The 24371-nt window shown below is 41.3% G+C and overlaps 1 protein-coding gene across 4 annotated transcripts in view; it reads right to left on the bottom strand.

Moving 5' to 3' along the window:
- The window catches only part of sox13 (SRY-box transcription factor 13), a 39650-nt gene extending 15633 nt beyond the window's left edge, over window positions 1-24017 (bottom strand). For 2 of the 4 annotated variants that reach the window (XM_029501911.1, XM_029501915.1), the window contains exons 1-5: window positions 23512-24017; window positions 4022-4238; window positions 3774-3876; window positions 908-994; window positions 122-294 (exon numbers count right to left, since the gene is read on the bottom strand). In XM_029501911.1, the coding sequence (XP_029357771.1) occupies window positions 122-294; window positions 908-994; window positions 3774-3876; window positions 4022-4237 (579 nt within the window). In that variant the 5' untranslated portion in view covers window position 4238; window positions 23512-24017. Of the gene's footprint in view, window positions 1-121; window positions 295-907; window positions 995-3773; window positions 3877-4021; window positions 4239-10135; window positions 10192-19731; window positions 19771-23511 lie in introns of those variants that run through there. The other 2 variants (XM_029501913.1, XM_029501914.1) reach the window with 2 other exon arrangements.
- Between the last annotated feature and the right edge of the window lie 354 nt (window positions 24018-24371).

The following is a 24371-nucleotide window of genomic DNA, read 5'->3' as shown; positions in this document are numbered from 1 at the left end:
CAACCAGAAGGTTCTCTTAGTTTCTTTTTTAAGAAAGAAAGGCCCATTACGGTTTTTATCGGGTTAGGGTATGTTTTAATGGTGTTGATGATGATGAAGATGCATGGATTCTGAGGTGCACCTGCTCCTGCTGTTGCCGAGCCAGCTCCATCTGCTGCTGCTGCTTCTCCAGCAGCAAGGCAGCCATGTTCCTCTGCTCTGAGTGGGCGCCCAGGAGCTGCTCCCTCAGACCACTCAGCTGGTTGATCATCATCAGCAACTGGAACTCCTTCTCTGCCAGGGACTCATGAGTACCTGAGGGTGAGGCCATAGGTGTTATCTTTCTGTAATTTATGCTTGATGACATATATTTATGACTTTCCAATATTTCATCATATTTTCATCATCCTTTCAACTAATATCTATTTTACAAATATGGTCTTGATGGATTTTTCATTACTTGCCAAAAGTAACAGTGAAATTATGGAAAGAAACAAAAACTTTGAGGTACTCAGATAACAGAAAAACCATCAATAAGACCTGAGTGTGGTGAACAATGGTCGTGGAGGCTTGGTTCCTCTGAGTGTCTGTTGCCTGGTGATAATATATATAATTTTACTAAGCAATTCTTCCCACATTCTCCTGCTTCTTTACATGTGACTTTTTCTGTTTGTTACCATGTTTTTGTGCCTGATTTTACCTGAAACAAACAATTTCCTAACCAGCTATGCATTAAATTACGGCACACACTCAGGTGTTGCTTTTGAATGTGCTACAACTTATACAACATTATTTTTAAATTAAAAAAGCGAGTGATGCTCATGTCAAGTGAAAAAATGAAGCATATATTCTACCAAGGCAATAGTTTCGTGTTGGACATAACTCTATATAAATGATAGAAAGGTGTCGGTGGAGTCTGAAAGCTGACCTTTCAGTTGTCCTGCCCCCACTGTGCTTTTATCTAGAAGTTTCTCCTTCCAGTCAGCATTCAGCAGCTTCTCAATGGTGGGCATTACTGTTAACAGGACACAAAAGGTACTCAGCAGAACTGCACAGAGCTGCTCTAGATGGTGTAAAAAATATATTCTGTCAAATAAAATCCATCTGACACCAAAATACTTTCTAAGTCTCTCCTCTGTCTTCCTAATGGCCGTGATAGAAGAAGGCATCAGGGGTGGCGAAGGGCAGAGGTTGTTTGTGCATCTGGGAGAAGTTTTGAGTGTTTGAGTGGATCAATATTTGGACAGCAAACAATCCAAGGTCAGCTAGTAGGGAAGATTTCAGCAGAATTTACAGCAAGAGTTGTGGCTGGTGAAAGACTGAAGAACAAGCAGAGTCTCAGGAGCAGCTCAGAGCGCGCCCCTTTACTTCACAAATGAGGGACTGAACAAAAAAAAAAACAACAACAAAACAAAACAAAACAAAAAAAGAAAAAAAAAAAGAAAAGCACCCCTATCCCCAAAAATCTACTCAGGAAACATACAACACCCTCACACCCTCACGCAAGGCAGCTCGTCACTTGTGCACATCGATTTTAAGCAGACTGCATTGTTTAATACTGAATAGCTGCAGAACATGGTGCACTTAAACATATACACTTCAGAGTTATCAAAGCCTGGTTGGTGAGAAAATTGTATGGACGTGCTTAAGAGTCTGAGAAAGAACCATAGATGCAGACAAAGCTGAGATGCAGAGAGACTTTTCAAATGGTGAGCACCTCGAAGGTAAATTAAAGGTAGTTCCAAATACAAGTCAACCCAGGGTGCTGCTGACTACTGGAGAAACAAGCAGCTTTAAAACATTACCTGCAACTCAAGAGTTAAACACAGAATACATATATGTACATGAGATATGTGGAAAAGTATCAATCTTTGACATCCCCCAGATATCCCCCTCAAATAGTACTGAAGTGTAGGAGAAGAGGGCCATACATCTCACTTGTTTTATTAGTTCAGTAAATGGTTTTCAAAATAGTTTATGGTCCCAGTTTCTAGTTTCAACTCCTCTCCATGTGTTTAAGTCTTCCATTTCAACATAATGTAAAATATTTAATGATGGTCCCATTTAGAGAAAAATAGACCTTGCATTAAGGGGTGTGGCTACCATTTGATTGACAGACTACAACACGTAAAGTGACCTGAACGGAGCACAGAGCAGGTCAGACCCACTTGTAACTTCTCCTCCAACGAGGTTTCTTTAGCTTAAAAAACAAAACAAAACAATACGACGATGAGCAAAGTCTACATTGGAAGCTTCAAAAAAGCGCCTGACAAACCAATCGGTGACTTGGTCTGAGCACGCCTCATCAAGAGACCAACACACGCATGTGATTTGTGCTGGACAAGCAATTGACAATTGACAGTTAGTCTGAAAGTAGCAAAGATACTTGCAGTGCACTTTGTGCTATTTTCAGTCACTTTGCTTCAGTTGTAAGATCAGAATCACACAAACATGTGATGTGCCAAATTTGGTCATCTCAAACAAAAGTGTCAACACAATACTTTGAGTCACATGCAAAGCAAAAGCACAATACAACAATGCAATTGCCTCTTGGAGAGCCTATCTGAAAATGTGTGCTATTATCTCCATATTTTAACAGATGTAGTACCACAATTGTCGCTATGACGACCAGCTATTCACCCCACCTTCAGTTGCTGCAATTCAGGCAGACATCCCACCTCTCCTGGAGGTTGCCATATATTGATATAAACTCCCTGATGCCCACAAAAGATCCGATATGTTCTGAAAATCCACAAAAAATGCCATGGGAATCTGTTGGGAATTTTATATTGGGAATTTAACACTTTTCCAATGTTTTATTTTAAAGGGCTGCTATTCATAAGAAGACATTTGTGGATTTAAGAACCAAAAACATTCTCAGTGTACTTTTAAATCTCCTTCATCAGGCCTCTCTATGGAGGTCTGGTAAGAACAGATCAGTCAGTCAGTCAGAAGAGATGATTTCTCTCTGCCTCTCCTCTGAGACCTTTGCTACCTTCAGTCTATTAATGTTGAACTTATACCTGATTTATAATCAAACCCAGCATGGGCCATTTACCTTTAGACCAGTGCTTGTCAATTATCTTCTGTTTCGCCCCTCCTAGGAAGAAGAAAATATTTTGCACCCCCTCACTCCACCCCCACTCTCTGCCGAGACTATAAATAGTATCATTTGTCTATAAAACTGTTATAAGTACACCTCTGCATAACATTGTATTTTATCTATCATCGATGTTGTTCCATGGGCAACATCCATGCCCCCCCCTCCCCGGGGCCCCACTATTTGCGAAGCACTGCTTTAGACTAAATGGGACCTGTGATTTGTATCTATCAATACCAAAGCCTTGGTAACTGGCATAACTAAGGGACACTTGAAAACTAGATTACCTAAAAACATTTATTAAAAAAGAAAAAATCATCATCATGCTCATGATTTTTAATCATAAATTATAGGGTTAGGGCGAACATATTCTTGCTGTCTTTCTCTCTGAGCAGTTAACAACAAAACATTTCCAGAAGGAACTGCTAATGGGCCTTGCATTAAGAATTTTTTCCTCAAAATATTCAAAACAGGATATCAACAGTGTGGAGGGCTGAGCCAAACAAAACACAGTCTGCACAGTCATGGTTCTATATCACAGGAGTTGGCTTTCACTCCACAAACAGGAGATATTTTCACAGTTTCATGTGCCACCAAAGTGCCCAGTACAATTACTTGGAAGCTCTGCCTACACTTGTCCTTACACTGCAGGGCAGAAAGTGTGTAAGAGACCATGTTAGCAGTTAGGACACACCTTCTTTGAAGTTGGATTGCCCTTCTAGTCGATCATGTGTCCTGCCCTCCTTCAGCCCCAGAGGGCTTTGCCTGTGAGACAGCTCCTTACCTGGAGAGCCCTCCTGTTAAGACAGAAAAAAAAACATATCAACTGACAAAACATCAAAGCAGGATAAACGAAAGCAAAATTTCTACTTTGACATTTTAATCCATGACGCTTCCCACTTTTCTTAAATGCCCACCAACAACCTTTCTCGCTCTCCTTACCGAGGGAGAGCGTGATAGTGGTGGGGTCAGCTGGCGGGCCTCCAGTGGCTGACTCCCAGACCAATCACGTGACGGAGATGTCTTGAGAGGTTTGGTATTGGTAATGACTCCACCTCCTTCACTGGACTCTTCCTGTTCTACTTTAACACCAACACCTGCCATGCTGACATCCCCGTCTGAAAGGAGGTGCAGTGCTGGAGGGCTGGGCTCAACCATTCTGGTTAAAGACAAACACAACACAAAACACTTGCCATTTGGGTGTGGTTAGGTTTGGGTGTTTGCCATGCCATTATGACGGTAGCCATTAAATTAAAACCAGTACAGCATCAACAAATAAATACAATGAAATTTTAAGGTGCAACTTTTGCCCAATCTTTTATAACATGGACAAAATGAGATGATATTGACATCTGGCTGCAGAACTGAGAAACACCAGCAGCGGTGTGCTAGTAGCTCTGTGAGGCTGTCCTTACAGTATGCATACACCTTCTTTGAGCATTTATAAAGCTTGACGGCAGCTACAATGTATACTATAATCTCCAAAATGTTTATTACTGATAAACATGACGTGGAACTGAGTCAGATGGTAATCCAATTCATTACATTCCATGGCTCCCTTAACAAAATCATCATCAAGGTGACAGAAACAAAAAGATAAAGCATTCAAATTTAAAAAAAAATCCTCCATCTCTAAATTTCTTCAGCATGAAGTCATATCATATTCTACAACTATCCTGCTCAGTCACCATTTAATATTCAAAGATACTTTTCACTCATCACTACAAGTCTGGCATAGGAAGATTGCAGTTTCTGAGCAAAAGGTAGGCTTTAATTGTGAAACATCTGTGTAGGAAATGGTGAGCTTCATTGACACAAATGAAAAAAGATCTTAGTGGGGGGAAGCACTGCAGTACAAATGTGGCAATTAAAATAGTAAAAGAAAACAGGGGGCTTCAAGATATGAAAAATCAGGATGTAAATCAGGATATAGGCTCTGGTTAACTTTTCTTTGGATCAGTTTGCAAAAACCTGGCCTGAATCTCACCCCGTGTTGCGTTGTGGAGTATGTCATGTCCCTCACTTTAGGAAGGTCACTGCAGGAATCATGACAAAGAGTTGGGTGCTGCTTGTATTGCCACCACCTAAAGTCACGAGCACTTATTGTCTGGGTGTGTGTATGTGTCAGTGTGTCTCGCAGTAAATAATAGAGGGTTACAGAGGAGGGAGACACACAACGACCCAGTGAGGGAGAAAGAGAGCGGGATCGGGGAGAGAGGACAGGTTGAGTGAGAGAGGCTTGAACCATAGTGAACTTGAACAAATCAACTCAAGCTTGCGAGCGTGTGTGCGCACGTGCGCACATATGTGCGTGTGTTGTATGTGTGTGCGTGAATGTGAGTGTGTGTTATTTCCCAGCCCTGCATCAGGAGGAAAGAAAAACACAGCAGACAGCAGAACAAAACAAACAGAACACACAAGGGCAAAAAGTGCACATATATATAAAGAGGCAGAAAAAAAGCCATTGTTGGAGCCAGGGAACAAAGGAAGCCAGGACAATGGGGGAGAGGCTGACAAAAGCCGCCGGCCGCAGGAAACAGGCCGGATAACAATGCCAGCGGAATGTGCCGACCAACTCGGGAACACAGCAAAAAATGCAGAGCGCCACCATTCTGCGGAAAGCATAATAATGATTAGAGCCCCTCCTCCCCCCACCATCCACTTCACCATCTCTCCCAGCCTGCCTACTCTGTTTGTGAACAAAGCCACCTGTCTGCCACGTTTTAAGGCTCCAAACCTCACTGATGTATATGCACGTCTGTGTATGTTTTAAGCTGCACAATAAAGATATGGCTTAGCAAAAAGAGTGAAGGCAGGGTCATCGTCAACAAACTGAGATACAGCGAGTATATCTCCATAAAGGGAAGTGATGAGTCAATAATTACGTAGTGCCACACGAAAGAATGTTCAAGACTAGGGTGGCAAAGAGGCCTGTCAGAGATACAGAGATGCACCCTCAACAAGCAGCACGTCACACAAGACTATTATCTATCAATAACTGCAATTTTGACTGACAGCCTAATACTATTAATCTTAGAATTAAAGTTTAATCTATTTGTAAGTAAAAAGATGACAGAGGTGTACAGGCTTTTTTCTCACCGCATCTTACTGTGATCATTGTGAAACTAATAGTTACATGGCTATAAATCTGGACGGTTTACATACCTGTCTGCTAACTAGCACACTCTCACATTAGCTTTCACAGGCGCAAATACCACAGCTCTTGGAAAACTGTCTATGCAGTGTGTAAAAACGCTTAAACCTGAATGGAGATCCTCCATACATGTGGGAACAAACCTGCCAATAACACACAATATACAAATGAAACAAGGACCTGTTCAACAACAGCTACATAGAAGTGCTCAATGTGAAACTTTCCACAAAGGTGCATTTACGTGCAACTGGAAATTTGCCCACTTAGAAAACTTAATTATCAGGGCAACGACTTCTCCGGTAATGTCTTTCGCAGTGATAGTGAAATGCACATGCAAATTGCAAGCAAACCGGTTGTGAACTTTCTGACACAACCATACTTCTATTAACAAACAGTGGAGTTGTCCCCTGATGGTCATTCTATTGAATGCAGTTTTAAGGCTCTTTAACATAGATAACACTTTTTCAGAAGAAGTCTCCGTCATGCTGAACCAGGTGTGCATCTTTTCCAATAAGGAGAGCCACATCCGTTTAACAGCATTATGGAGTTTGGTTTTCGTTCTCCTCCAACAGGCAACATGAAAGAAAAAAATAATACAACAGCATTTTGCCAAATGCATAATAATGTTGTTACTGCATTTTCAACACAAAGCCATCTGCCTGCCAAGACTCTGTGCCTGTGCAAATTGTGTGTGAAGGTGTGTTTTTATATATTATGTGTGTATGTGTGTGCGGGTGTGTCTGTGTCTGTGTACAAACTTTGAATCCTAAAAAATCCATTTCGCACAGCTGCCTGGTGGCACATTAAATACAGCTGCAAGTGGGGGGGACCACAGCACTCAAACCAATTTGATGCCACCTGTTTGACTACTGCTGACTTTGAATGTGATATCACAGTTATTTGTGTGCAAGCGCGTGTGAGTGCATATGCAGATGTGTCTGTCCTTCAGCCTAGGTCCTGTTGTAAGTGTGAAAAAAATGCATGTTTCTGGTAAGAACTGAACAAGTGTTCCCTAGCTTATATCTACTCACTGCTTCCTAGACCTGCCACCATTTTAACCACGGACAATATAAATATTAGTATCAGCAGCTTTAAACCCAGGAGGATCTGCATCGGCCCTCATCTATGTTCAGCTCTCGTGTGATTCTGCAGAGCGTTTACATGAATCAGAAGAAGGGTTGAAGGGGGAGAGGTGACAGACTATTTAGCCAACACGGCAGCGACCGCCATCAGTCCTCGCGAGGGGTTGATTGTGTGATGGCAGGGGGTCAGGCCGGAGTTTTGTCCCACGCTGAGTTATTCCTGGGTCACCCCTCTACGTTCCAAAGAGGCTGGACTGTAGAGCTGCCACAGGTGGCTTTCACACGTCCGTGAGTGTCTGTGTGTGTGTGCACAGAGGTATGCACAGAATCTCAGCAACCCACAGAACCGTTGACAGCAAGGAATGCATCAAGGTGTGTGTGTTTCACCGGCACAAAGGGTTTCTTTAAAACAATGCCTTTAGTGTCTTGGATGAAACAATACAAACCAGTCAAGGTTATCACTTCCCCCTCATCTAGTTAAACACACACTTAGCCTCTTTGCTGCTGGCTACACTCTTGTCGAAACTGACCTTGCGTGTATATATGTGGTGTGCGTGTGTTACAGGATTTTAGCAGTGCTGCCATCATAGGAGGTTGTCTGATTGAAGCCTGTTTTACCGACCACCTACTGTGTTGTTCAGCTTTTATAGGCACTCACCACATGCCACCAGGACATCACAGTAAAACAGACCTCAGAGCAGCTGTTGAGCTAAAACTACCAAAACCACCTTTACTCACATCTTAAATATACATAATCAAACGATTGACGTGTTGTGTTGAGCTCAGACAGAGAGTTAAACCCACAGGCATTGTTTTAGTAAAGTGTGTGATCTGCATCCTTCAACCAGGTTTGCACACAAAAACTATTAGCGTCACTACAGTAACATCTAGCCGGTCCAGGAAATAACTTGAAGCTGCACAAATCAGTATGTTTTTTTTTCCCAGCATGATTAAAATTTTGCTCATGTTTTGGTTTTAAGACTCACAAAGTTAACCTCATTCCAGCACAGCAAATCCAGATAGCTCAAGCAAACTAGCTAGCCCTGTATGCTACCTATATAAATACAATCATAGTTAGCAACTAGCTAGTGACGTTCCTGTGAATTAAAAAAGCTGAAATACAAATAGTTTTACACATCTCCAAGTTTTCATAGGTAAGTGAAATATAGACGAATAGACAATTGTTTACTAGTGTGCTAGCTCTAACCAGTGGGAACTTGGTTGGTCCTCTGCACTCAAGTGGCCAAAAATATGAATTAATTCAGCTTTAAAAGCAAAAAGCTGAACCGTAGGATCATGTATCCTCCATTTAAGAATCCAACATGGCTCACTGGAGGCCTGTAGCATGTCTTTTGACATTATTCAGTAATTTATTGAGTTTTGAAACTAAATCAGTAAAGTTTTAAATTTAAATTGAAATTTATTTATTTCAAATTAATTAGGTATTTAGTTGTGTGTAGGAACTGGTATCTGAAGGGAAGTCATATGAAAAATGATTAAGAAGTTGTGATCTGCGTGGAGTAAACCTTCACAGTCATGTCACAGAACAACACTGTTCCTGCCCCCCCATGAACTGAATGCTTCAGTCGCAGCAGAGCAGGAGGTGAGGGAGAATGGCGATGGACATGCTTCTGCCCTCAGATAAAAATCAGCTCCTATGAGCGATGTCAACACTGAAACCTTACACTTCCCACAACACAGGAATCACTTCACACAAAACCTTCAGTTACCCAACAAGTTGTAACATGTAAAACCTTACATTTCCCCCCCAGTGGGGGTTGGCAAGGCATAATCTGTCTGTTGTTTTCTTTCTTTTCATCCTTTGTTTGCTTATTCTTTCCCTCAGTGTTCTCCAAACTCCCTTCTCCCAACAGGAGCAGCTTTTTTGGGTTTCTATTGTCCTTGTCGCTTTCCAACCAATGTCTGAGGCAGAAAAGCCGAGAGCACACAACACATGAAGAAAGTGCCGAGAGCCAGTCTCAGCAGTTCAGAGCAGCAGGATAAAGTGTTAGATATCTAAAGAGGTTTACATGGTGATAATCAAATAAAGACTTTTTCATTGTCATCCCTTAAACTGACAGCTATAGTGACAGAAGGCTCCTTGCAGGAACGGATCAAAAGCAGTCAAGAGCAACGCGTCTCAGTCAGCTGGCTCAAACGCAACAGTGAAGCACACGGCAGAAAGCTAATATAAACGACCTAGAACTTTGCATATTTACACAGCTAGCTCCATCATCACTGTCTTGGAACTTTTGCAATACATTTTCTTACATATTGTTCAATTGTTAACAATGTTGCGTGGCACAACTCTAACAGTAAGTTTCCAACCAGCTGTGCAGTTATGTTAAGACAAGTGTGAGCCAATGTGCAAACAAATGTTTTGAGTTTTGTTTCACAGTCAGCAATATTTGCTGAACGGTGATGAAACCACCTGGTGACCTTTGCCAACTGGTGCCCGCCTGCCCATAGATCCAGGTTTGTCCTGATCATGGCAGGAGTTTCCAGTGGAATCACTGACAGAACCTCGATCTAATGGTGAAATGTTTCTTTTCTAAATCTGTTGGTGAGTCATCAGCTTTTTCCTCACCTCAGTCTCTGATTGAAAATCAGTGAAGGTCGCTTACTTGAGTTGGATTCAGCATATCAGAAGTCAGTAGTGTAACATTACATAAAATTCTGAGCTTGACTTTGAACAAATATTCAGTTAAGAAACCAAAGAAACCATCATTAAAAAAGTACATTTACAGCTAACACGAAGCTGCTTGATGTCTGAAACCTACATTGAAAAGATGGTACTTCACACCAGACCCTGGTACTGACCTGGTACGGTTGAGCAGATGTGAGGAGATCCAACAGCGCTCCCAGGCTGCAACAGAGCTTCTGACACAAGTCATAGTAATTGGGACTCCCTCACCAGTATCGTCTGTTTTTTCTACTTTTCTGTTACCCCCTGGCCCAACCCTCCCTCCCTTTCTCTTCGCCTACATTGTCCACCCACCAAAACCCTTACCTCTCTACTCGGAAGGGGAAGTACAAAGAGCCTCTTCAAATCCCACCACACAGGAGAGCATTTGCATAATTAGCATGTTGTTTGCAGGTAAACCATCACCGATGTGCACGATACAGATCGAACATCAACCCACCCCCCAACAGGTGTGATAGCAGTGTGATAAAGCGCATTCAGTAACTTTCTAACAAAGTCGGCTTTATTCTGACTTAGGATTTCCTGGACAGGTGACCTAAACCGAATGGAGAAAGTTCAGAGTAATGACACAAAGACAAAGGGATGAGGCAATATATCTAGTCAAGCGGGACTCGTCTTGTTTCATATAATTTCTAATAATTTTATGAATAAAGAAAGCTTATATCAGCCCAGATTTTTTGTTAAGTTTGATGTTGGCTTGCTAAGAAACATTATGAACACCTTCATTCTGAATAGATAGATGATGAATTTTGGCTCTTTTACATTTGAGGCGAACACATTGTCTTTCTTTAACTTTGAGTCAGTTACAGCTCTTGCTGCAACTATCGTTTCCAGTGTTTTAATCACACAGTGAGGGCTGACAGATGTTTCTTGAAAGGAAGTACAGAAGTAGAGCCAGGTGATTTGGGGAAAATTTCAAATCACAATTTTTCTGACAGATATTTTGATTAGATTTTTGTGATTTTTCAAGTGCTGGTGGAGGTTTTTTGTATTTTTGTAATGAAGCTCCCAGTTATTACTGCGTCAAAAATCAGATCACTGAGTCATGCATCTCAGACATGAGGAGGATTCATTAAAGAGAAACCTGATCTGTTTTACTGAAATATGGCTCCATGAGGAGAATATGGACATGAGGTTTGATGGCTCTAGTCATAAGGGCAGACTGAGATAGAACGAAATCTCACAAAATGATTCTAGCTAGACTGTGCTAGCTATTAGAGGCTACATGGGCCACTCAATTCACAAGTGCACAAAAAGGTGTGCACATGATATCATCCTGTCTCTCGCAGGAGTCCATATTCCAGGGCAGACGACTAAGGAAACATAGTAAAGCAATTATCACCAACAGAGTCAATGCTGCAATTTCACGTTCTCCAGATCAACCTGTCTTTGTGTTGGTTGACATGAACACATGCGAGCTGTCACCTCACCTCCCAACTGGGCATGTAGCCAATTGGCTAAGGTCACTTCTGATTGGGAAGCACAGCGTTCTCACTTCATTGCTTAGTACGACTGTGTTACAAGGAGGGGAGCCATTCTTTTGCCCGGGGTCTAACTCACTGACACCCTTGGTGCCGCTCACCAGACAACTTGAGTCCAATGGCATTGTAGTATTAACAAGAGACATGACAGGATATTACAAAATACAATCCGCAACAATAAAAAAGCAGTGTGCAACTCTGACATAGAAGTCTTCATCAGCTCTTGTCTTGGAATTAGACACAAACGACAACAGCATGTAATGTATGCGTGTGCATCCCTTGTTATGAACTATTGGCTGGCATGCACTGTTGCTAAGCCATATGAAGCTGGGACACTATCAGGATTCAGAAAGAAAGTTCAGAGAATTCAGGATTAATGCAAGACATGGAGACATGTGATGGCACCAGTCAGACAGTGGCATGCTTTGTATGTGTATCTGAAGCCTCAGCAGCAAGACTGGGTGAGAAACATAATTAAGACTAAAACAAGATTTTTAAAAAAGGCCTAACATGGAGACATCCTCTCACTTTGACCTCTTGACCTTCATCATTGCTTGGATTACAAACTTCCTTCAACACTATACCTAGCTATCATTTACTGCTGCCTGCCTGATGCCAAAAGAAGTAAAATAATTCAAAAATAATAAACAATACATAAACACAAGTCTCGAAGAACAGTGTATGTATGTTTTGGGCTCGAGAATTTCTTTCATCGTAGTGGTCTCACACACACAGCAACGAACGCACACATTCGTTGAACAAAGCTTTCTTGCGTTGCTGACTGTGCGTCATTAGAGAATGAGCTCTCAGGACTAGAGACACAAAAGCCTTGCTCTCTTCTCCTTTTCTTCCCCTCTCTTCCTCTGTTCTCCTGGCCTTTTGATGTCAAGGGTACTGAACCACAGTGCACAGTCCAAAGAATAAGCTCTTCAAGAATCCACACTCAATTTCCTCCCCCCTCCCCCTTTTTTTTATCTCGTACCATGTCTGTGCGTGATTGTGTGTATATGTGTGTGCTGGAACAGAGATACAAGCTCTGATAAGGTGCTGTTGTTCTGTGGTTGTTGGTCAGTTCATCACGCAACAGGCAGTGTTGGGAACTCCAGCTCTACAATTCACTGATAGAGACATCACAAAGAGTACATTTTACTCCCCTTTTCCTCTTGGAGTTCAGAGGCTGTCCCATAGAGATCCACTCACTGGACACATACACACACACATCCATATCTCAAACCACATACTCGTGATGCCTAAATGAGACAGGAATCAGAGAAGTTACACCAAAAGAGATTACCCAACAAGGAAAGAGCGTGTGATGCTTATATTTTTGTCAGATTTGTTAATGTGGATTTTTGCCGTATAAGGATGACGAGTTTGCTTCTGAAGAAAGCCTGGGACAACTTTGTATTTGCTTTTGTTCAAGCGAAATGGCAGTAATGTGTTTGGCATGAATAAGATTACATTCTCCCGCAAGACACACGCACACACTGGCCCGTGTTAATGCCTGAGCAGTGGAGAAACAAGCAAACAAAGCGTTTTATGTGTCAGACATAGAAGAGAAATGCCTGGCAGTCCACAGATCTGAAGAGTAGCATCAAGAATAAGTCAACCTATGTTCATTCTGTATGACCAGATAAAGACAGTATCTAAAGTAAATTGGCAGGCAATTTGATTGTGTAAAACATTTGCCCGGACCTAAGGATGTTATTACACTGAAATTGAATTGTTATTTATCAAGTTGTTGCTGTGGTGCTTTTTTAACAACTGATGATGTGTCCTGATCACTTTGACATCTACATTGGATGTTAATTGTGTTAATTGTGAATTAATGATGTGTTAATGTTCTTTAAATGTTCGTCTTATCAATAGATGCCAGCTTGAGTTGAATGATAAAGAAGTTATCAGCAGCAAATGCAAAGTAATGTTCATTGGTTAAATATTGGCTGGGGATTTTGGCTGTTGAGCTCAGTCCTAACTTTCCATTCAATTCAACTGGACCGATCTCACAGATTCTTTATATTAACTGTAGGTGATATCTTTGAGTCATATGTATACACAGATAAATCTCCCGTGACAATTATGATAAGCTATTTTTCTTAAATAAATCTACGAAAACTAAACAAGATTTTAATCTGATCATTTATTTAGTCGCATGTACCACAGCTGTCCATACGACTGCACTTTCCTCTGAAATTGTCAAAGTTGAGGATGTGGTTTCTGTTTTATTCGTCTCTGTGTGGTGTGGTCAAGTTTCTAGATAACTGATAAAAGGCAGAAGTTTGGTGGAGTGTCAACTTTGGTTTCGATGCTCTAGTACACACAACTCCAGCCCACACTGGTTAGCATTATACTTAAATACACTTTAAAACCAGGTGTCCAAAGTTTAAAAAGTTATTTATGTGCTTTTATTTTCTTATCTTTAAGTACAAGATGATTTGAAGAGCATGTGCAAAGGTGCAATATGCACGGCTGTTTCTCTTCTTACATGATTGTCTCATACACAGAGAAATCAGGCTATGTTTCTTAACCCAGCAAGACCAAAAAACATCTGCAGAGAAACTGGTAGTAAGACTGGAACTTTACCGAAACATCTATATATCTGAAACATGATAGGGAAATATGAGAAAATAAAAATAGGGAACTTGCAGGAAAAATAAGTTAGAACTTCATCTGATTGTTTTTTCTTTTTTTTAACTTTATTTAAGTACTACTTTTAGCTTTATTAAGTTTAGAGACAGTTTAGCTCAGCTCCTTAAACAACCAATGGACAATTTACTGTGACATCTTAACTCCCTATTTTCAGTGAAGACCGACTTTAAATGACTTCATATCTGACTGTAAAAAAGCAATGTGACGTGTGTTTAGTTACTTATGTGAACCTTTGGTGTAAAAGGAATTAGACTGTATACTGTAACTTAGATCACTTTTATAGGTGACAGCCCCAGCACAGGGTCCCCGAAAGAGTGCTTATGTTTTACATTTCAAACTCCATTTACTCATGTTAGTTCACTATGGTTTATGACAGCTACTTGCAAAACAAGACTTTTCACCTCATTCAGTTCATATTACAAAATCTAATTTGTTGCTCAGTAAAGTAAATTTATAAATGAAATCCTTTCCACGTGACCACAAACAAAGGTTAATGCATCAGTAATTGTAATGCAATTGTGTTAGAAACAATACATTGCAGATTTTCCGCTTTGCTGATAGTTGTGATCTGGTACACTGATCTGCACTAACTAACTAACTGTGAACACACTAATTCTGTCAAGCTGTCCTACAATAGAAGATAAAGCACAAGCTTTTTACAGTCAGAATTCATGTTTTATGTGCATTAACTGTAACCAAAATTGATGTGTTAAACAAGTTCAACATGTCTGGTGCATTTCCATCCTGCTTGAAAACACTTCACAGGCCGCTCTCATTCAGTCCACCTTCTCTCTCTCTTTCTACATAAGACGTATAAATAGGCTGATGACACAACTGTGCCCTTCACAAAGACACTGAGGAGCGAGAAAAAAGCCGAGAACAGGACTCTGGCTTTACTCACTGCCCCTTTTATTCCTCTGCTTTTCAGAAGCGCAGGTTAAAAAGCAGCTATTTTTCTTTTCATCTCTCTCTCTCTCTTGCTCTTGCTCTCTCTCTTTCTCTCACTCTCTCTCTCTCTCTCTCTCTCTCTCTCTCTCTCTCTCGCTCTCTAAAACAGGTCGTCCATTGTGGCGGCTAGGGAAAGGCTACTGTGGCATTTATCAGAGAGGAGGAGGAGGAGGACAAGGGGGGGAAGAAGACAAAACACACTCCCAATAAAGCAATAGAACAAGAGAGGGGGAAGAAAGGATGTGTATGAAGGCCACTTTTTTTTTTCCTTCACAAAGCCCCCCACCCCCCCACCCTGCTCCTTCAGGGTAGCTCAGACAAAGGAGGCCCGACTCTCACAATGTGCTCTTTCCTTTTGCCCGGCACACTTTATATCCTTACTCCATTCACTGCTTCTTGAGAGCACCCACGTGTGCACAATGTGTGTGTGTGTTTTTATGGAGTCTGTCATGGTGGTGGTGGTGGTGGGGGTCTATGTTTGCTGAGGGTCTTATAGACCAAGGGGCCAGGGCACTGAGGTGTTACTATGGAAACGCCTTTGAGCAGTAAGGAACACAACAGGTGATTCTGTTGGGGGCCTGTTGGTCTCAGCATTGAGGAACTGCAGGGGGTCTTTGCTGTGTGTATTTGTGTGTGAGTGTGTGCACACGTGTGTTTCACAAGTATAGCTACCTATGTTACAAACAACTTAGTACCATAGGTCTTAACCAGCTCCAATAAGCTGGAGACCATGTTTGAAGTTGCTGGTTGACCACGGTAATGACAATCCGCCTGGCTTCAAACACAGGCTAGGGCAAGATATGGTCTATTAACCCTCATGTCAGGGCTCATAAAGAAACCAATTCAACTAGCAATGCTAACTCAAGATGCAGGAAGAAGAAGAAAAAAACAAAACAAAAAAAAAAGATGCAGAAAGAGAAGTGACCACAGACAAGAACGAACGGTGAGCAGCCACAGTAATTATCAAAGGAATAAGTGAGAGCATCGCTCAGCTGCCCGTTCCACAAATTGAATGCGTTCCCTCTCGCGGCCGTCAGAGTGCCAGTTTGGGGCCGCAGCAGGCAGCTGTTCACAGTGCACAGTACCTGATCAGCAGCAAACGGCAGACACACACAGTTAGAGACCAGCTGGTGACCACAGTGGGGCATTCAGCCGCTGATTACAAATTCAACAAATGAAAATTCCTTGTTTGTTTCCAGACCTTCCATAGATGTTTTCTTTGCCTTTTCCAAAAAACCTTATTTTTTATAGATGCTTTGGTTTAAGTTTGCTTTGTTTAGTTTAAAGCTAAGAGTTAAAATGAATACTTGCTGAAGGTGAATCTTAACCAAGTTCTCTTTTTTTTTTGGGCACATTGACCCAAACTAACTTCCTGTCCAAATTGAGAAATGCATCTATAACCTCACACCACATTGTTTCTTCGCATAGTTACTGAATGTTAACTAATTAACTATTTAACGATTTAGCTTTAAAGAATGATGCTGTTATTTTCCTCTGAGTTAATTCAAGTGAAAGAAAAAGTTCTTATTCGTATATCAGGGATATACGTATACGTGTACCCTGCTGGAACACTGCCCTCGATGCTACAAAACATGTGACTCTTTTAAAGGGTCTATACAGTCTAAGGTAGATTTCCATGTGGTCTTTGATCATAAATCAGGGCTTGGTTGTAAAATAATAAAGTGAAAATATCACAGTCTGTATTCATAAACTGAACCTTAAAACCAGCTGTCAGCACATCTGGAACTTTGTGATGTCACAACAAAGCAGTCACCACCACGAGCTCAGGCTTCTCTAGGAGTGTTTAGCAGAGGAAATCTGCTATGTTTTTTCAATAGATGCCAATTAGAAGACAGCCTCAGCTCCTACTCTGATTGGCTCACTGACCCGTGGTCTCTACAGCTCCAAAGACTCAGGGTAAAATTACACTGCGATGGTTTTTGGTTTTCAAAACCACTAAGATATTTTTTGTGAATATCAATACATTAAATATAGCACTAGATAAGTTGTCAGCCTTATCAGCCTTGTCAGATAAGTTATCACGTTTAAAAAAAACAATGGAAGACCATTTTATTCCTTTGTCGCATTTAGCCTTACAGGTTACAGGTTAAAGGACTTAAAACTGAGGGGCTGATGATGTTGACACTCTGACTGTTTTCATTCTCCCAGGATCAATTCAGTGCTCTAACTAAAAATGTGACAAATTGTCCCCCGCTGTGCCATAGAGCCCAATTTTTGTCAATAAATTATTAAAAAAAAAAAAAAAAAAAACATGAATAAGCTGCATGTTGCTGTGAGTGACATGATTCTGTAGGTTGTTTTAACAAAGTCCGACCACTCTTACCACTCGCCAGAGCACCAAATGTGGATTAATCCATTGTTGAAAATAGTCCCCAACAAACAAATTTTATCCTCTTTGAGTTAAGATACAGAAGCTACGGCGAACCGCATTTTAGCGGAAACAACATATTTGTGAGCTTTTTTGAAGCTGCTTTTAAAAAAATCATCTTAATATTTCAACTTTTACTTTTCCATTTCTGCTCCTTTGCTCCTTTCTAAAAGACCAACAGGGTTGAAACTCAGTTTGAGTTTCTTAAATCGGAGGAGAAAGTTCACCATTCTTCAAAAGAGGGATCTTTGTTTGAGGTGGTGATGATTAAGTGGCCCAATGCCACATACTTGAATTTATCTGGGTGATTTCTCCCCTCATTTGCGTTCAAGATAGAAAAGAGAAACAGAATTCAGCCATGGAAAGAAATTCTTATCTGTCTGCAGAGAAAGAGCAAATAGAGGAAGTGTAATAACAAAAGTGTAGGCTTTGTAACTGACATTGGGCTGCAGGACAGTGTATGTGCTTGTGAAGCTTGAGCAAGATACACAATATAACATGTGCTATTTCCTGGTGACTTGAAAAACTATTTACGCTAGATGTCGAGAGTGGTGGGAAAAAACATGACAGGGACACAGATAAGATATCTCACTGTGCAGGATGTGAGCTGGTGATTTTCACAAAGTTAACACGTTTAGATGAAGATAATATGGTGAAAAGCTGCTGCTCTGTCCTCTCAGCTCTATCAGAAATACACTTTAGATCACTGACAGTCCATTTTTCAGAGAAGAGGATGGTGTTGCTTCACAGACGCTCAAAGACGCAACAAAATCCCCATAAATAATAAGTCATAGTCATATTATCGTGGAAAGAAGAAGTGTTACAAACAAACACACCACAAATGCAAAAGTCAAACAAGAACTTACACAAAGCAGGCACTGTCATTTTAGATTTCACAGATTTTGAATGGAAATGCAAATCATGGCGCAAACACAACGGTCTGGGGTTATTTGCAAATGACCACATGCACATACACACACATATATGGACATATCAAGCAGGTGTTGAAGATTACTCTTGTGTTCTGAAAAAGAAAATATGAACTTAAGGTGTCATATGACAACAGAGGAGCGTTGTTGAGTCCGAAGGGAAAGTCATGTAAATTAACCAGGAAACTGGTGTGTTTTTATTTGTTTGTGCCGAGCTCATCCATCAATAGAGTGTTTGTGAATTCTCTCGATAAACGCAGAAATAAACAAATCAGCTGGAAAGATCACGAAAACAAGCTGATTATACCTTCATCCTCAGTTTTGGTGAACAAAAAAAGCATTTGTTTGTGAGCACTTCTCTGGTGCTGATGCAAATCTGGTGGTTATCACGGAGAAAGTATTGAAAGGATCCAAAAGTAATGAAAAGGCACACAGAGTCTTTTTGTTACTGTGGCACAGTAAAACATCCAACTGTCTGTAAGTTATGTTTTAAAGCTGCTTCTGCATCGAATAATCATCCTTTAATCATGTCAAAAATGGAAACTTTTTTCATTGAAGCACAACACAAGCAACACAACATCTCTCTGGGATGTGTAAAGTAGGCGGCAGCTTCCACAGTATTTTAATTGTTGCATTTAAAGCACATAAACTTGCTTATTCATGTCCTGTGTGCCAAACAATACAGGGCTGCTATGTGACAGGCATTATGGGAACAGCCAGACAAAAGACACCTGTGGTTATGACCCGTTCAACAAAGATCAAAACTTGAAACATACCACATACTTCCCAACAAAAGCTTTCATCTGTATTCAGTGAAACACACCTTAGTCCTGTAGGAGCTTGTATTCTGACGTTGTGTGCTTAATCAACACACGTGTGTGGACACATGTTGGACAAGTTCAGAAAGTGTGCTTTTTTTTTTTTTTTTTTTGTTGTTTTTTGTTCTTTGTTCTTTCCCAGGGATTAAAATCTGTTTAAAAAATGGTATGAGAAATGCAGGGCAAAGTTAAAAGATATTTCCATTCTTTCCTGGCTAAAAAATATTTACAGCTGTTGATGAATGGCCTACGACATCTGAGATCATGGGGGGATCACTCCCACTGCATTATTAACACATTCTTACCATTTTATGACAGACTTACGTAGAAGATGCGCAAGTGCACATTCAAAGCAAAGCCAGAATAACAAAATTACACTTAAGTCTAAAAAAAAAAAAAAACGAACACAAAATAAACTCCAGCTTGATTGAATGGAAAACTAAACATTTCGCCATTACACGTTATTGCTTATCGGACACTCTAACAAATATGTCTTACCTTGAGTGTGTGTCGATGCCTACTGAGATGTGTGTGTTGTCCAAGGGTGCCTCTGAGAATGGCTCGTCAAGCGTACAAGACTTTATCACTGGGTGAGTGTCAGCCCCTACATGTCCCTTGTGTGTGTGTGTTGTGTGTACATGTATGCATTTCCTATGCGCTCTCTACAGTCGTCCTCGTTTTTTCTCACATGAAGAATGATATGAAGACATAAGAGGATATGAAGATGTGGAATCAACACGCATTTCCACCTTCACCAAGAGAGGATCTCTGACAGTTTATCCTCAGACATTTAAAATTACCTTTAATATAATAATTTCTATTTTTTTCTCAAGCTGTTTCCCTAAAGGATAAAAAAAAAAAAAAAATGAAGTCAACACCAAAAGGTGGCCAAGAAGTTACCAACTCAGTCAAAAGCAACTACATGTAGTGGATTTTTTTTTTTTTTCCCCAGCGTCTGTGTTGGGTGATTTTCAATGCTTCAAAAACACGGCAGCACATCGCTGTTACGCTTTGTCTCAGTTCAAAACACAAAGACGTTCAGTTCATCAGAACACACAGGCAAAGGCAGAAAATGTTCACATGGAGAATGGTTTTTTCCTCCTGAAAAACAATGATGGTTAACTAATAATTTGTTTATTGCCGATTATTTCATTTACAACTCTTCTGCAGATAAAGACGTTTTTCGATAAGCAAAAAGATTCTGCCTGGCCTCGCAACCTTTCTTTAATTTGGTAAAAATAAAAAGTGTAAAAAGTTGAAGTCACATCACCATATCAAGTAAAATATGCAACATTTTTGTAAAACACAGTGCTGTTGTATGAGAACAGATCTCAGTCGTCAGTACTAAATTGTCATTTGCCATTTGGCTGAGTTCTCACAGAGTCCGATAAGTTGCCTTAGACTTAGCTGGGTAGGAAATCGTGGAAGAGAAAAACTTGAAACAGTTTGAGATCATATTTGGCCAATTAAAGGATCTATAACACAGCACTGGAGAAGCATTTGCCTAAGACTCACAGTTTTAACTGCTTGTTGTTGTTTTTTTTTTATCAACTCCACTGTGGAACAACATTACTGCCCTGTTTGCTCTTAAATCAGATACGATCTCAATAAAACTTTTCATATGGTCAGATAAAGAAAAATCTGACTGAATTTATATCTTCTTTAGGACAGGGAAAAGTCAATGTCACAGAAAAATGTAGTCCATTGCAGCTCTTTACAATCATTACATTTTTTATCAGCTCAACTGATCAAATGTTAAAACTGATGCTCAAAGTGACCAAAAAAATGCTAATTTGGTAGATTTCATCTAACCCTCAGTCTAATTCAGTAAAGTGGTCAGTAAGAACAGGATCTGATCTGAATATGATTATCTGCCTCAGTAATTCAGATGGTTGATACGAGGATGCAATAGTGGACCATCAATCGACTAGCTGAGACTTTTCACTTTTGATGAATTTCCCAAAGGATCGGATGCAGCCACAGGGTTTTATTTAAAGAGATCGCAAGGGTTCCCTGAGCCCAGCCCTGTTCAGTGTGATTGACTCGGCCTCACACTATGCAAAAGGAGACGAGCATACAAACACACACAAACAGACACACACACGCACACACACACACACACACACACACACACCCAGACACACCATTATTCTCTATCGTGATTTTTCTTTGTGGACTCCTGGTTCAATGGGATTTAAAAAACAATGTCGAGAGGACATAAGAGGTCAGGAGGAGAGAGGGGGAAAACCTTTGTCTGCTCTGCTGCCCTTATGGAGATGTGGCATGTATAGGAAATAGTGCACGTGCATGCACACTGCATTTCCACTGCACGAACATTCATTAGTCTAATGCAAGTATAAATCCAAAAACAATGCACAAGACGCGGTCCAGATATACAATTACAAAAAAGACAAAGGCATCTATTATTTTCTATATTGCAATGCTGCACAGTGCATTGCAGCTCAAGTATTCATTTCTGAATATCGTGTTATTGTTAAGGTCTATTGGCAAATGGGCCAGTGTGTTACACTCCAAAAACACTGCTAAATAAATACCTGCCAATCTTTAAAAAGCCAAGAGGGTTGTGCAACAGGCAAACTGCTGTTCTGAAGGAAGAGACATCATAATACTCCAGGACACGCATCATGTCCACCATCTTGGTTTAGGAGAAACTGGCCTAAGACATGAAACGCCTTTTTATTGAGCTGCTGAGGAGGTCAGCCAGGCAGATTGTTAGACGACCTGTGTTCACTGGGTCAGTAATGTTTACACATGAGAGTAACAGAAGACTTTTACAAAAGGACAACAATGTTTTCCTCTTCTTTTTTTGGCCCCTCTTTCACTTCCTTTACTCAGCAGCTGTTTTATGATTTCACAAATTCAGACCACAGTGTCAAAGTATTGAAAATAATTTAAGGAACTTAATGATGACTTCAAACGCAGTTCGACGTGTTCTCATATATACCGGTCAGCTAATCATGGACTAGTACCTTTTCTGGGTGTGATAACAGACAGGACAGGACCTTTGCGACAGAGAGAGACAGTCATCTTTCCTCAATGAGCCAATTTACGTGGAAAGACAAAGCCTCAGATAAGAGAGAAAAAAGGGTGAGAGGTGAAAGGTGAAATGCCAAATTACAACTTGAGATTATTCCTTGTGTGTGTTTGTTTATTTGTGTCTACTACAGTGGTGTTGACAGATGGACTATTTTCATCTGTGCTGCTCAGTCCTGTTGAGAGTAAGAAAGGAAGGAAGAAAGAAAGAAGGAAAGTAAGAAAGGAAAGGAGTGGTGGCAGCCGTAGGGGGTGTGAAGATGTGAGCCAAGAGCGAATGACGGAAAAAAGGAGACTGATGGAGAGAAAGGTCAGGGACTCCCCACTGACGGCAGCTTTGTATTCAGCCAGCCACTGTAAAGACAAATGCCCAAACACACACACAACTTCACTGTTCAGTGTAACCCCTGCTGTGGCAGAGTGCCCACAAGCTTTTACATACTTTGTAGTGTGTGCTGAGATACCTCTAAACTGGTTGTAGGCCTGCTGCCTGACCGGACTTCACACCAGGGGAATCCTCAAAGTCAGACTCACTGCTGTGACTCACACACACACAATTGTTTTTACCGTTTACTCTTAGAGGAGCTGTGAGTTTCCATGCAAGCACTCCCATGCTTTGTGTACTAAAATGACTACATCTGTGCGGCAACTGCCCCCCCAGCCCTCTTCTACACAAGCAACACAGTCATTCCGAAAATGCACTTATTCTTAGTATTGGTATTCTTAGTATTCTTAGCCGCTGATATCTGCCCATTTGCATTTGCCAGCAGAACTGACATCATGAACAGCATCCTCATATATTTTCCTTCCTGGGTAAGTGTGTTAAAGCTGTCTGCCTCTGGTTTCTGGCACATTCAGACAGAAAGAGATAGAGTTGTGCAGAGAGAGAGAGAGAGAGAAGAGGGGATGGGGCTGCTGGTGAAGGACCGCGGAGAGAAGTTGGGTGAAGTCAGGGTTCGGTGGTGGATGTGTCCAGCACCACAATGAAGGAAAGTTTTACAAGCTAGAGTTAATAACAACCGATAACATCATGACACAAGGGGGGAGTGTAGGAAGTTTTCAGAGCAAACGCAGCTTAACACACAAGTCTCACAGTCACTTCCAAGTTTTGCAGAACTTCCTATCACCTGCAGGATTTGTCCGAGACAAAGCCCGGTTTGTTTGTTTGCTTGCTTGCTTGCTTTTCCCAGCGTTGACACTGAAACGGAATCTGTCTCCACTCACCAGTCCCGGAGCGTCCTGGGCTGTCCAGCAGAGGAGAAACTTCCGTCCTCCCCCTCTTCCTCTCCCGCTTTAATTGCTCACCGCATGCAAAGCGCGGTGGTTGGGACGGGGGCGGCCAGGTACGCGCTCCCGGTCCGTCCGTCAGTCAGGGTGGAGAGAGCCGGTCGGAAGCCGAGGGCTTTTGGAGAGATGACGCCGGGGAGTCGGAGAGGAATATCGCTGCGGCGGGTGGGGGCAGAGAGAGGAACTCCGCTCTCACTTACTCACTCCCGGTGACTTTGTGTCTTCTGCTCCGGGCTCCCAACAGTCAGCGTCCGCTGCGCCCTGCGCTCACCTCCCACTTAAAGGGAGAGGGACAGATTTCCAGGTGGTGGTGGTGGTGGTGGAGAGGGGTAGACACAGAGTACATCATCTGCTGCCTGCTCCTCCTCGTGTTCACACATGCATTGGCCGATCTGTTTGATGCATATTAATGAGTCCGTTCCCATCAGTTGACAGTTGACATCAGGATCCAGTCCGACAACGTTACAGTCACAAGTCTCCAAGGTGAAGTCCGTAATTACGTCTTAGGGACGGTAAACAAATTATCACAAGGAGGAAGATGAGTGCATAGGAGGCCGTCCTAACTCTCTTTTCCCTGAATAGGAGAGCTATCTAAAAGAGAAAGCCATTTGTTTCCATTCAGTTAAGTGACCGAAAGGGCTGATTTTTATTTCTTGAGTGTGATTCAAAACGAAAATACAGACCTTATCACCAATCGTATTTATTACATTTTCAGCCTGTCTACATGTTGTTGTCCTGCACCGTAAAAGAGAGCAGATATTATATAAGCCACGTTGATTTACTAAATAGCGTAATGA

Source organism: Echeneis naucrates, chromosome 5 (assembly GCF_900963305.1).
Source record: "Echeneis naucrates chromosome 5, fEcheNa1.1, whole genome shotgun sequence".
Classification (NCBI taxonomy): Eukaryota; Metazoa; Chordata; class Actinopteri; order Carangiformes; family Echeneidae; genus Echeneis; species Echeneis naucrates.
Note: the sequence above shows the minus strand (reverse complement) of the source record. Positions and strands in the feature narration are given on the sequence as shown.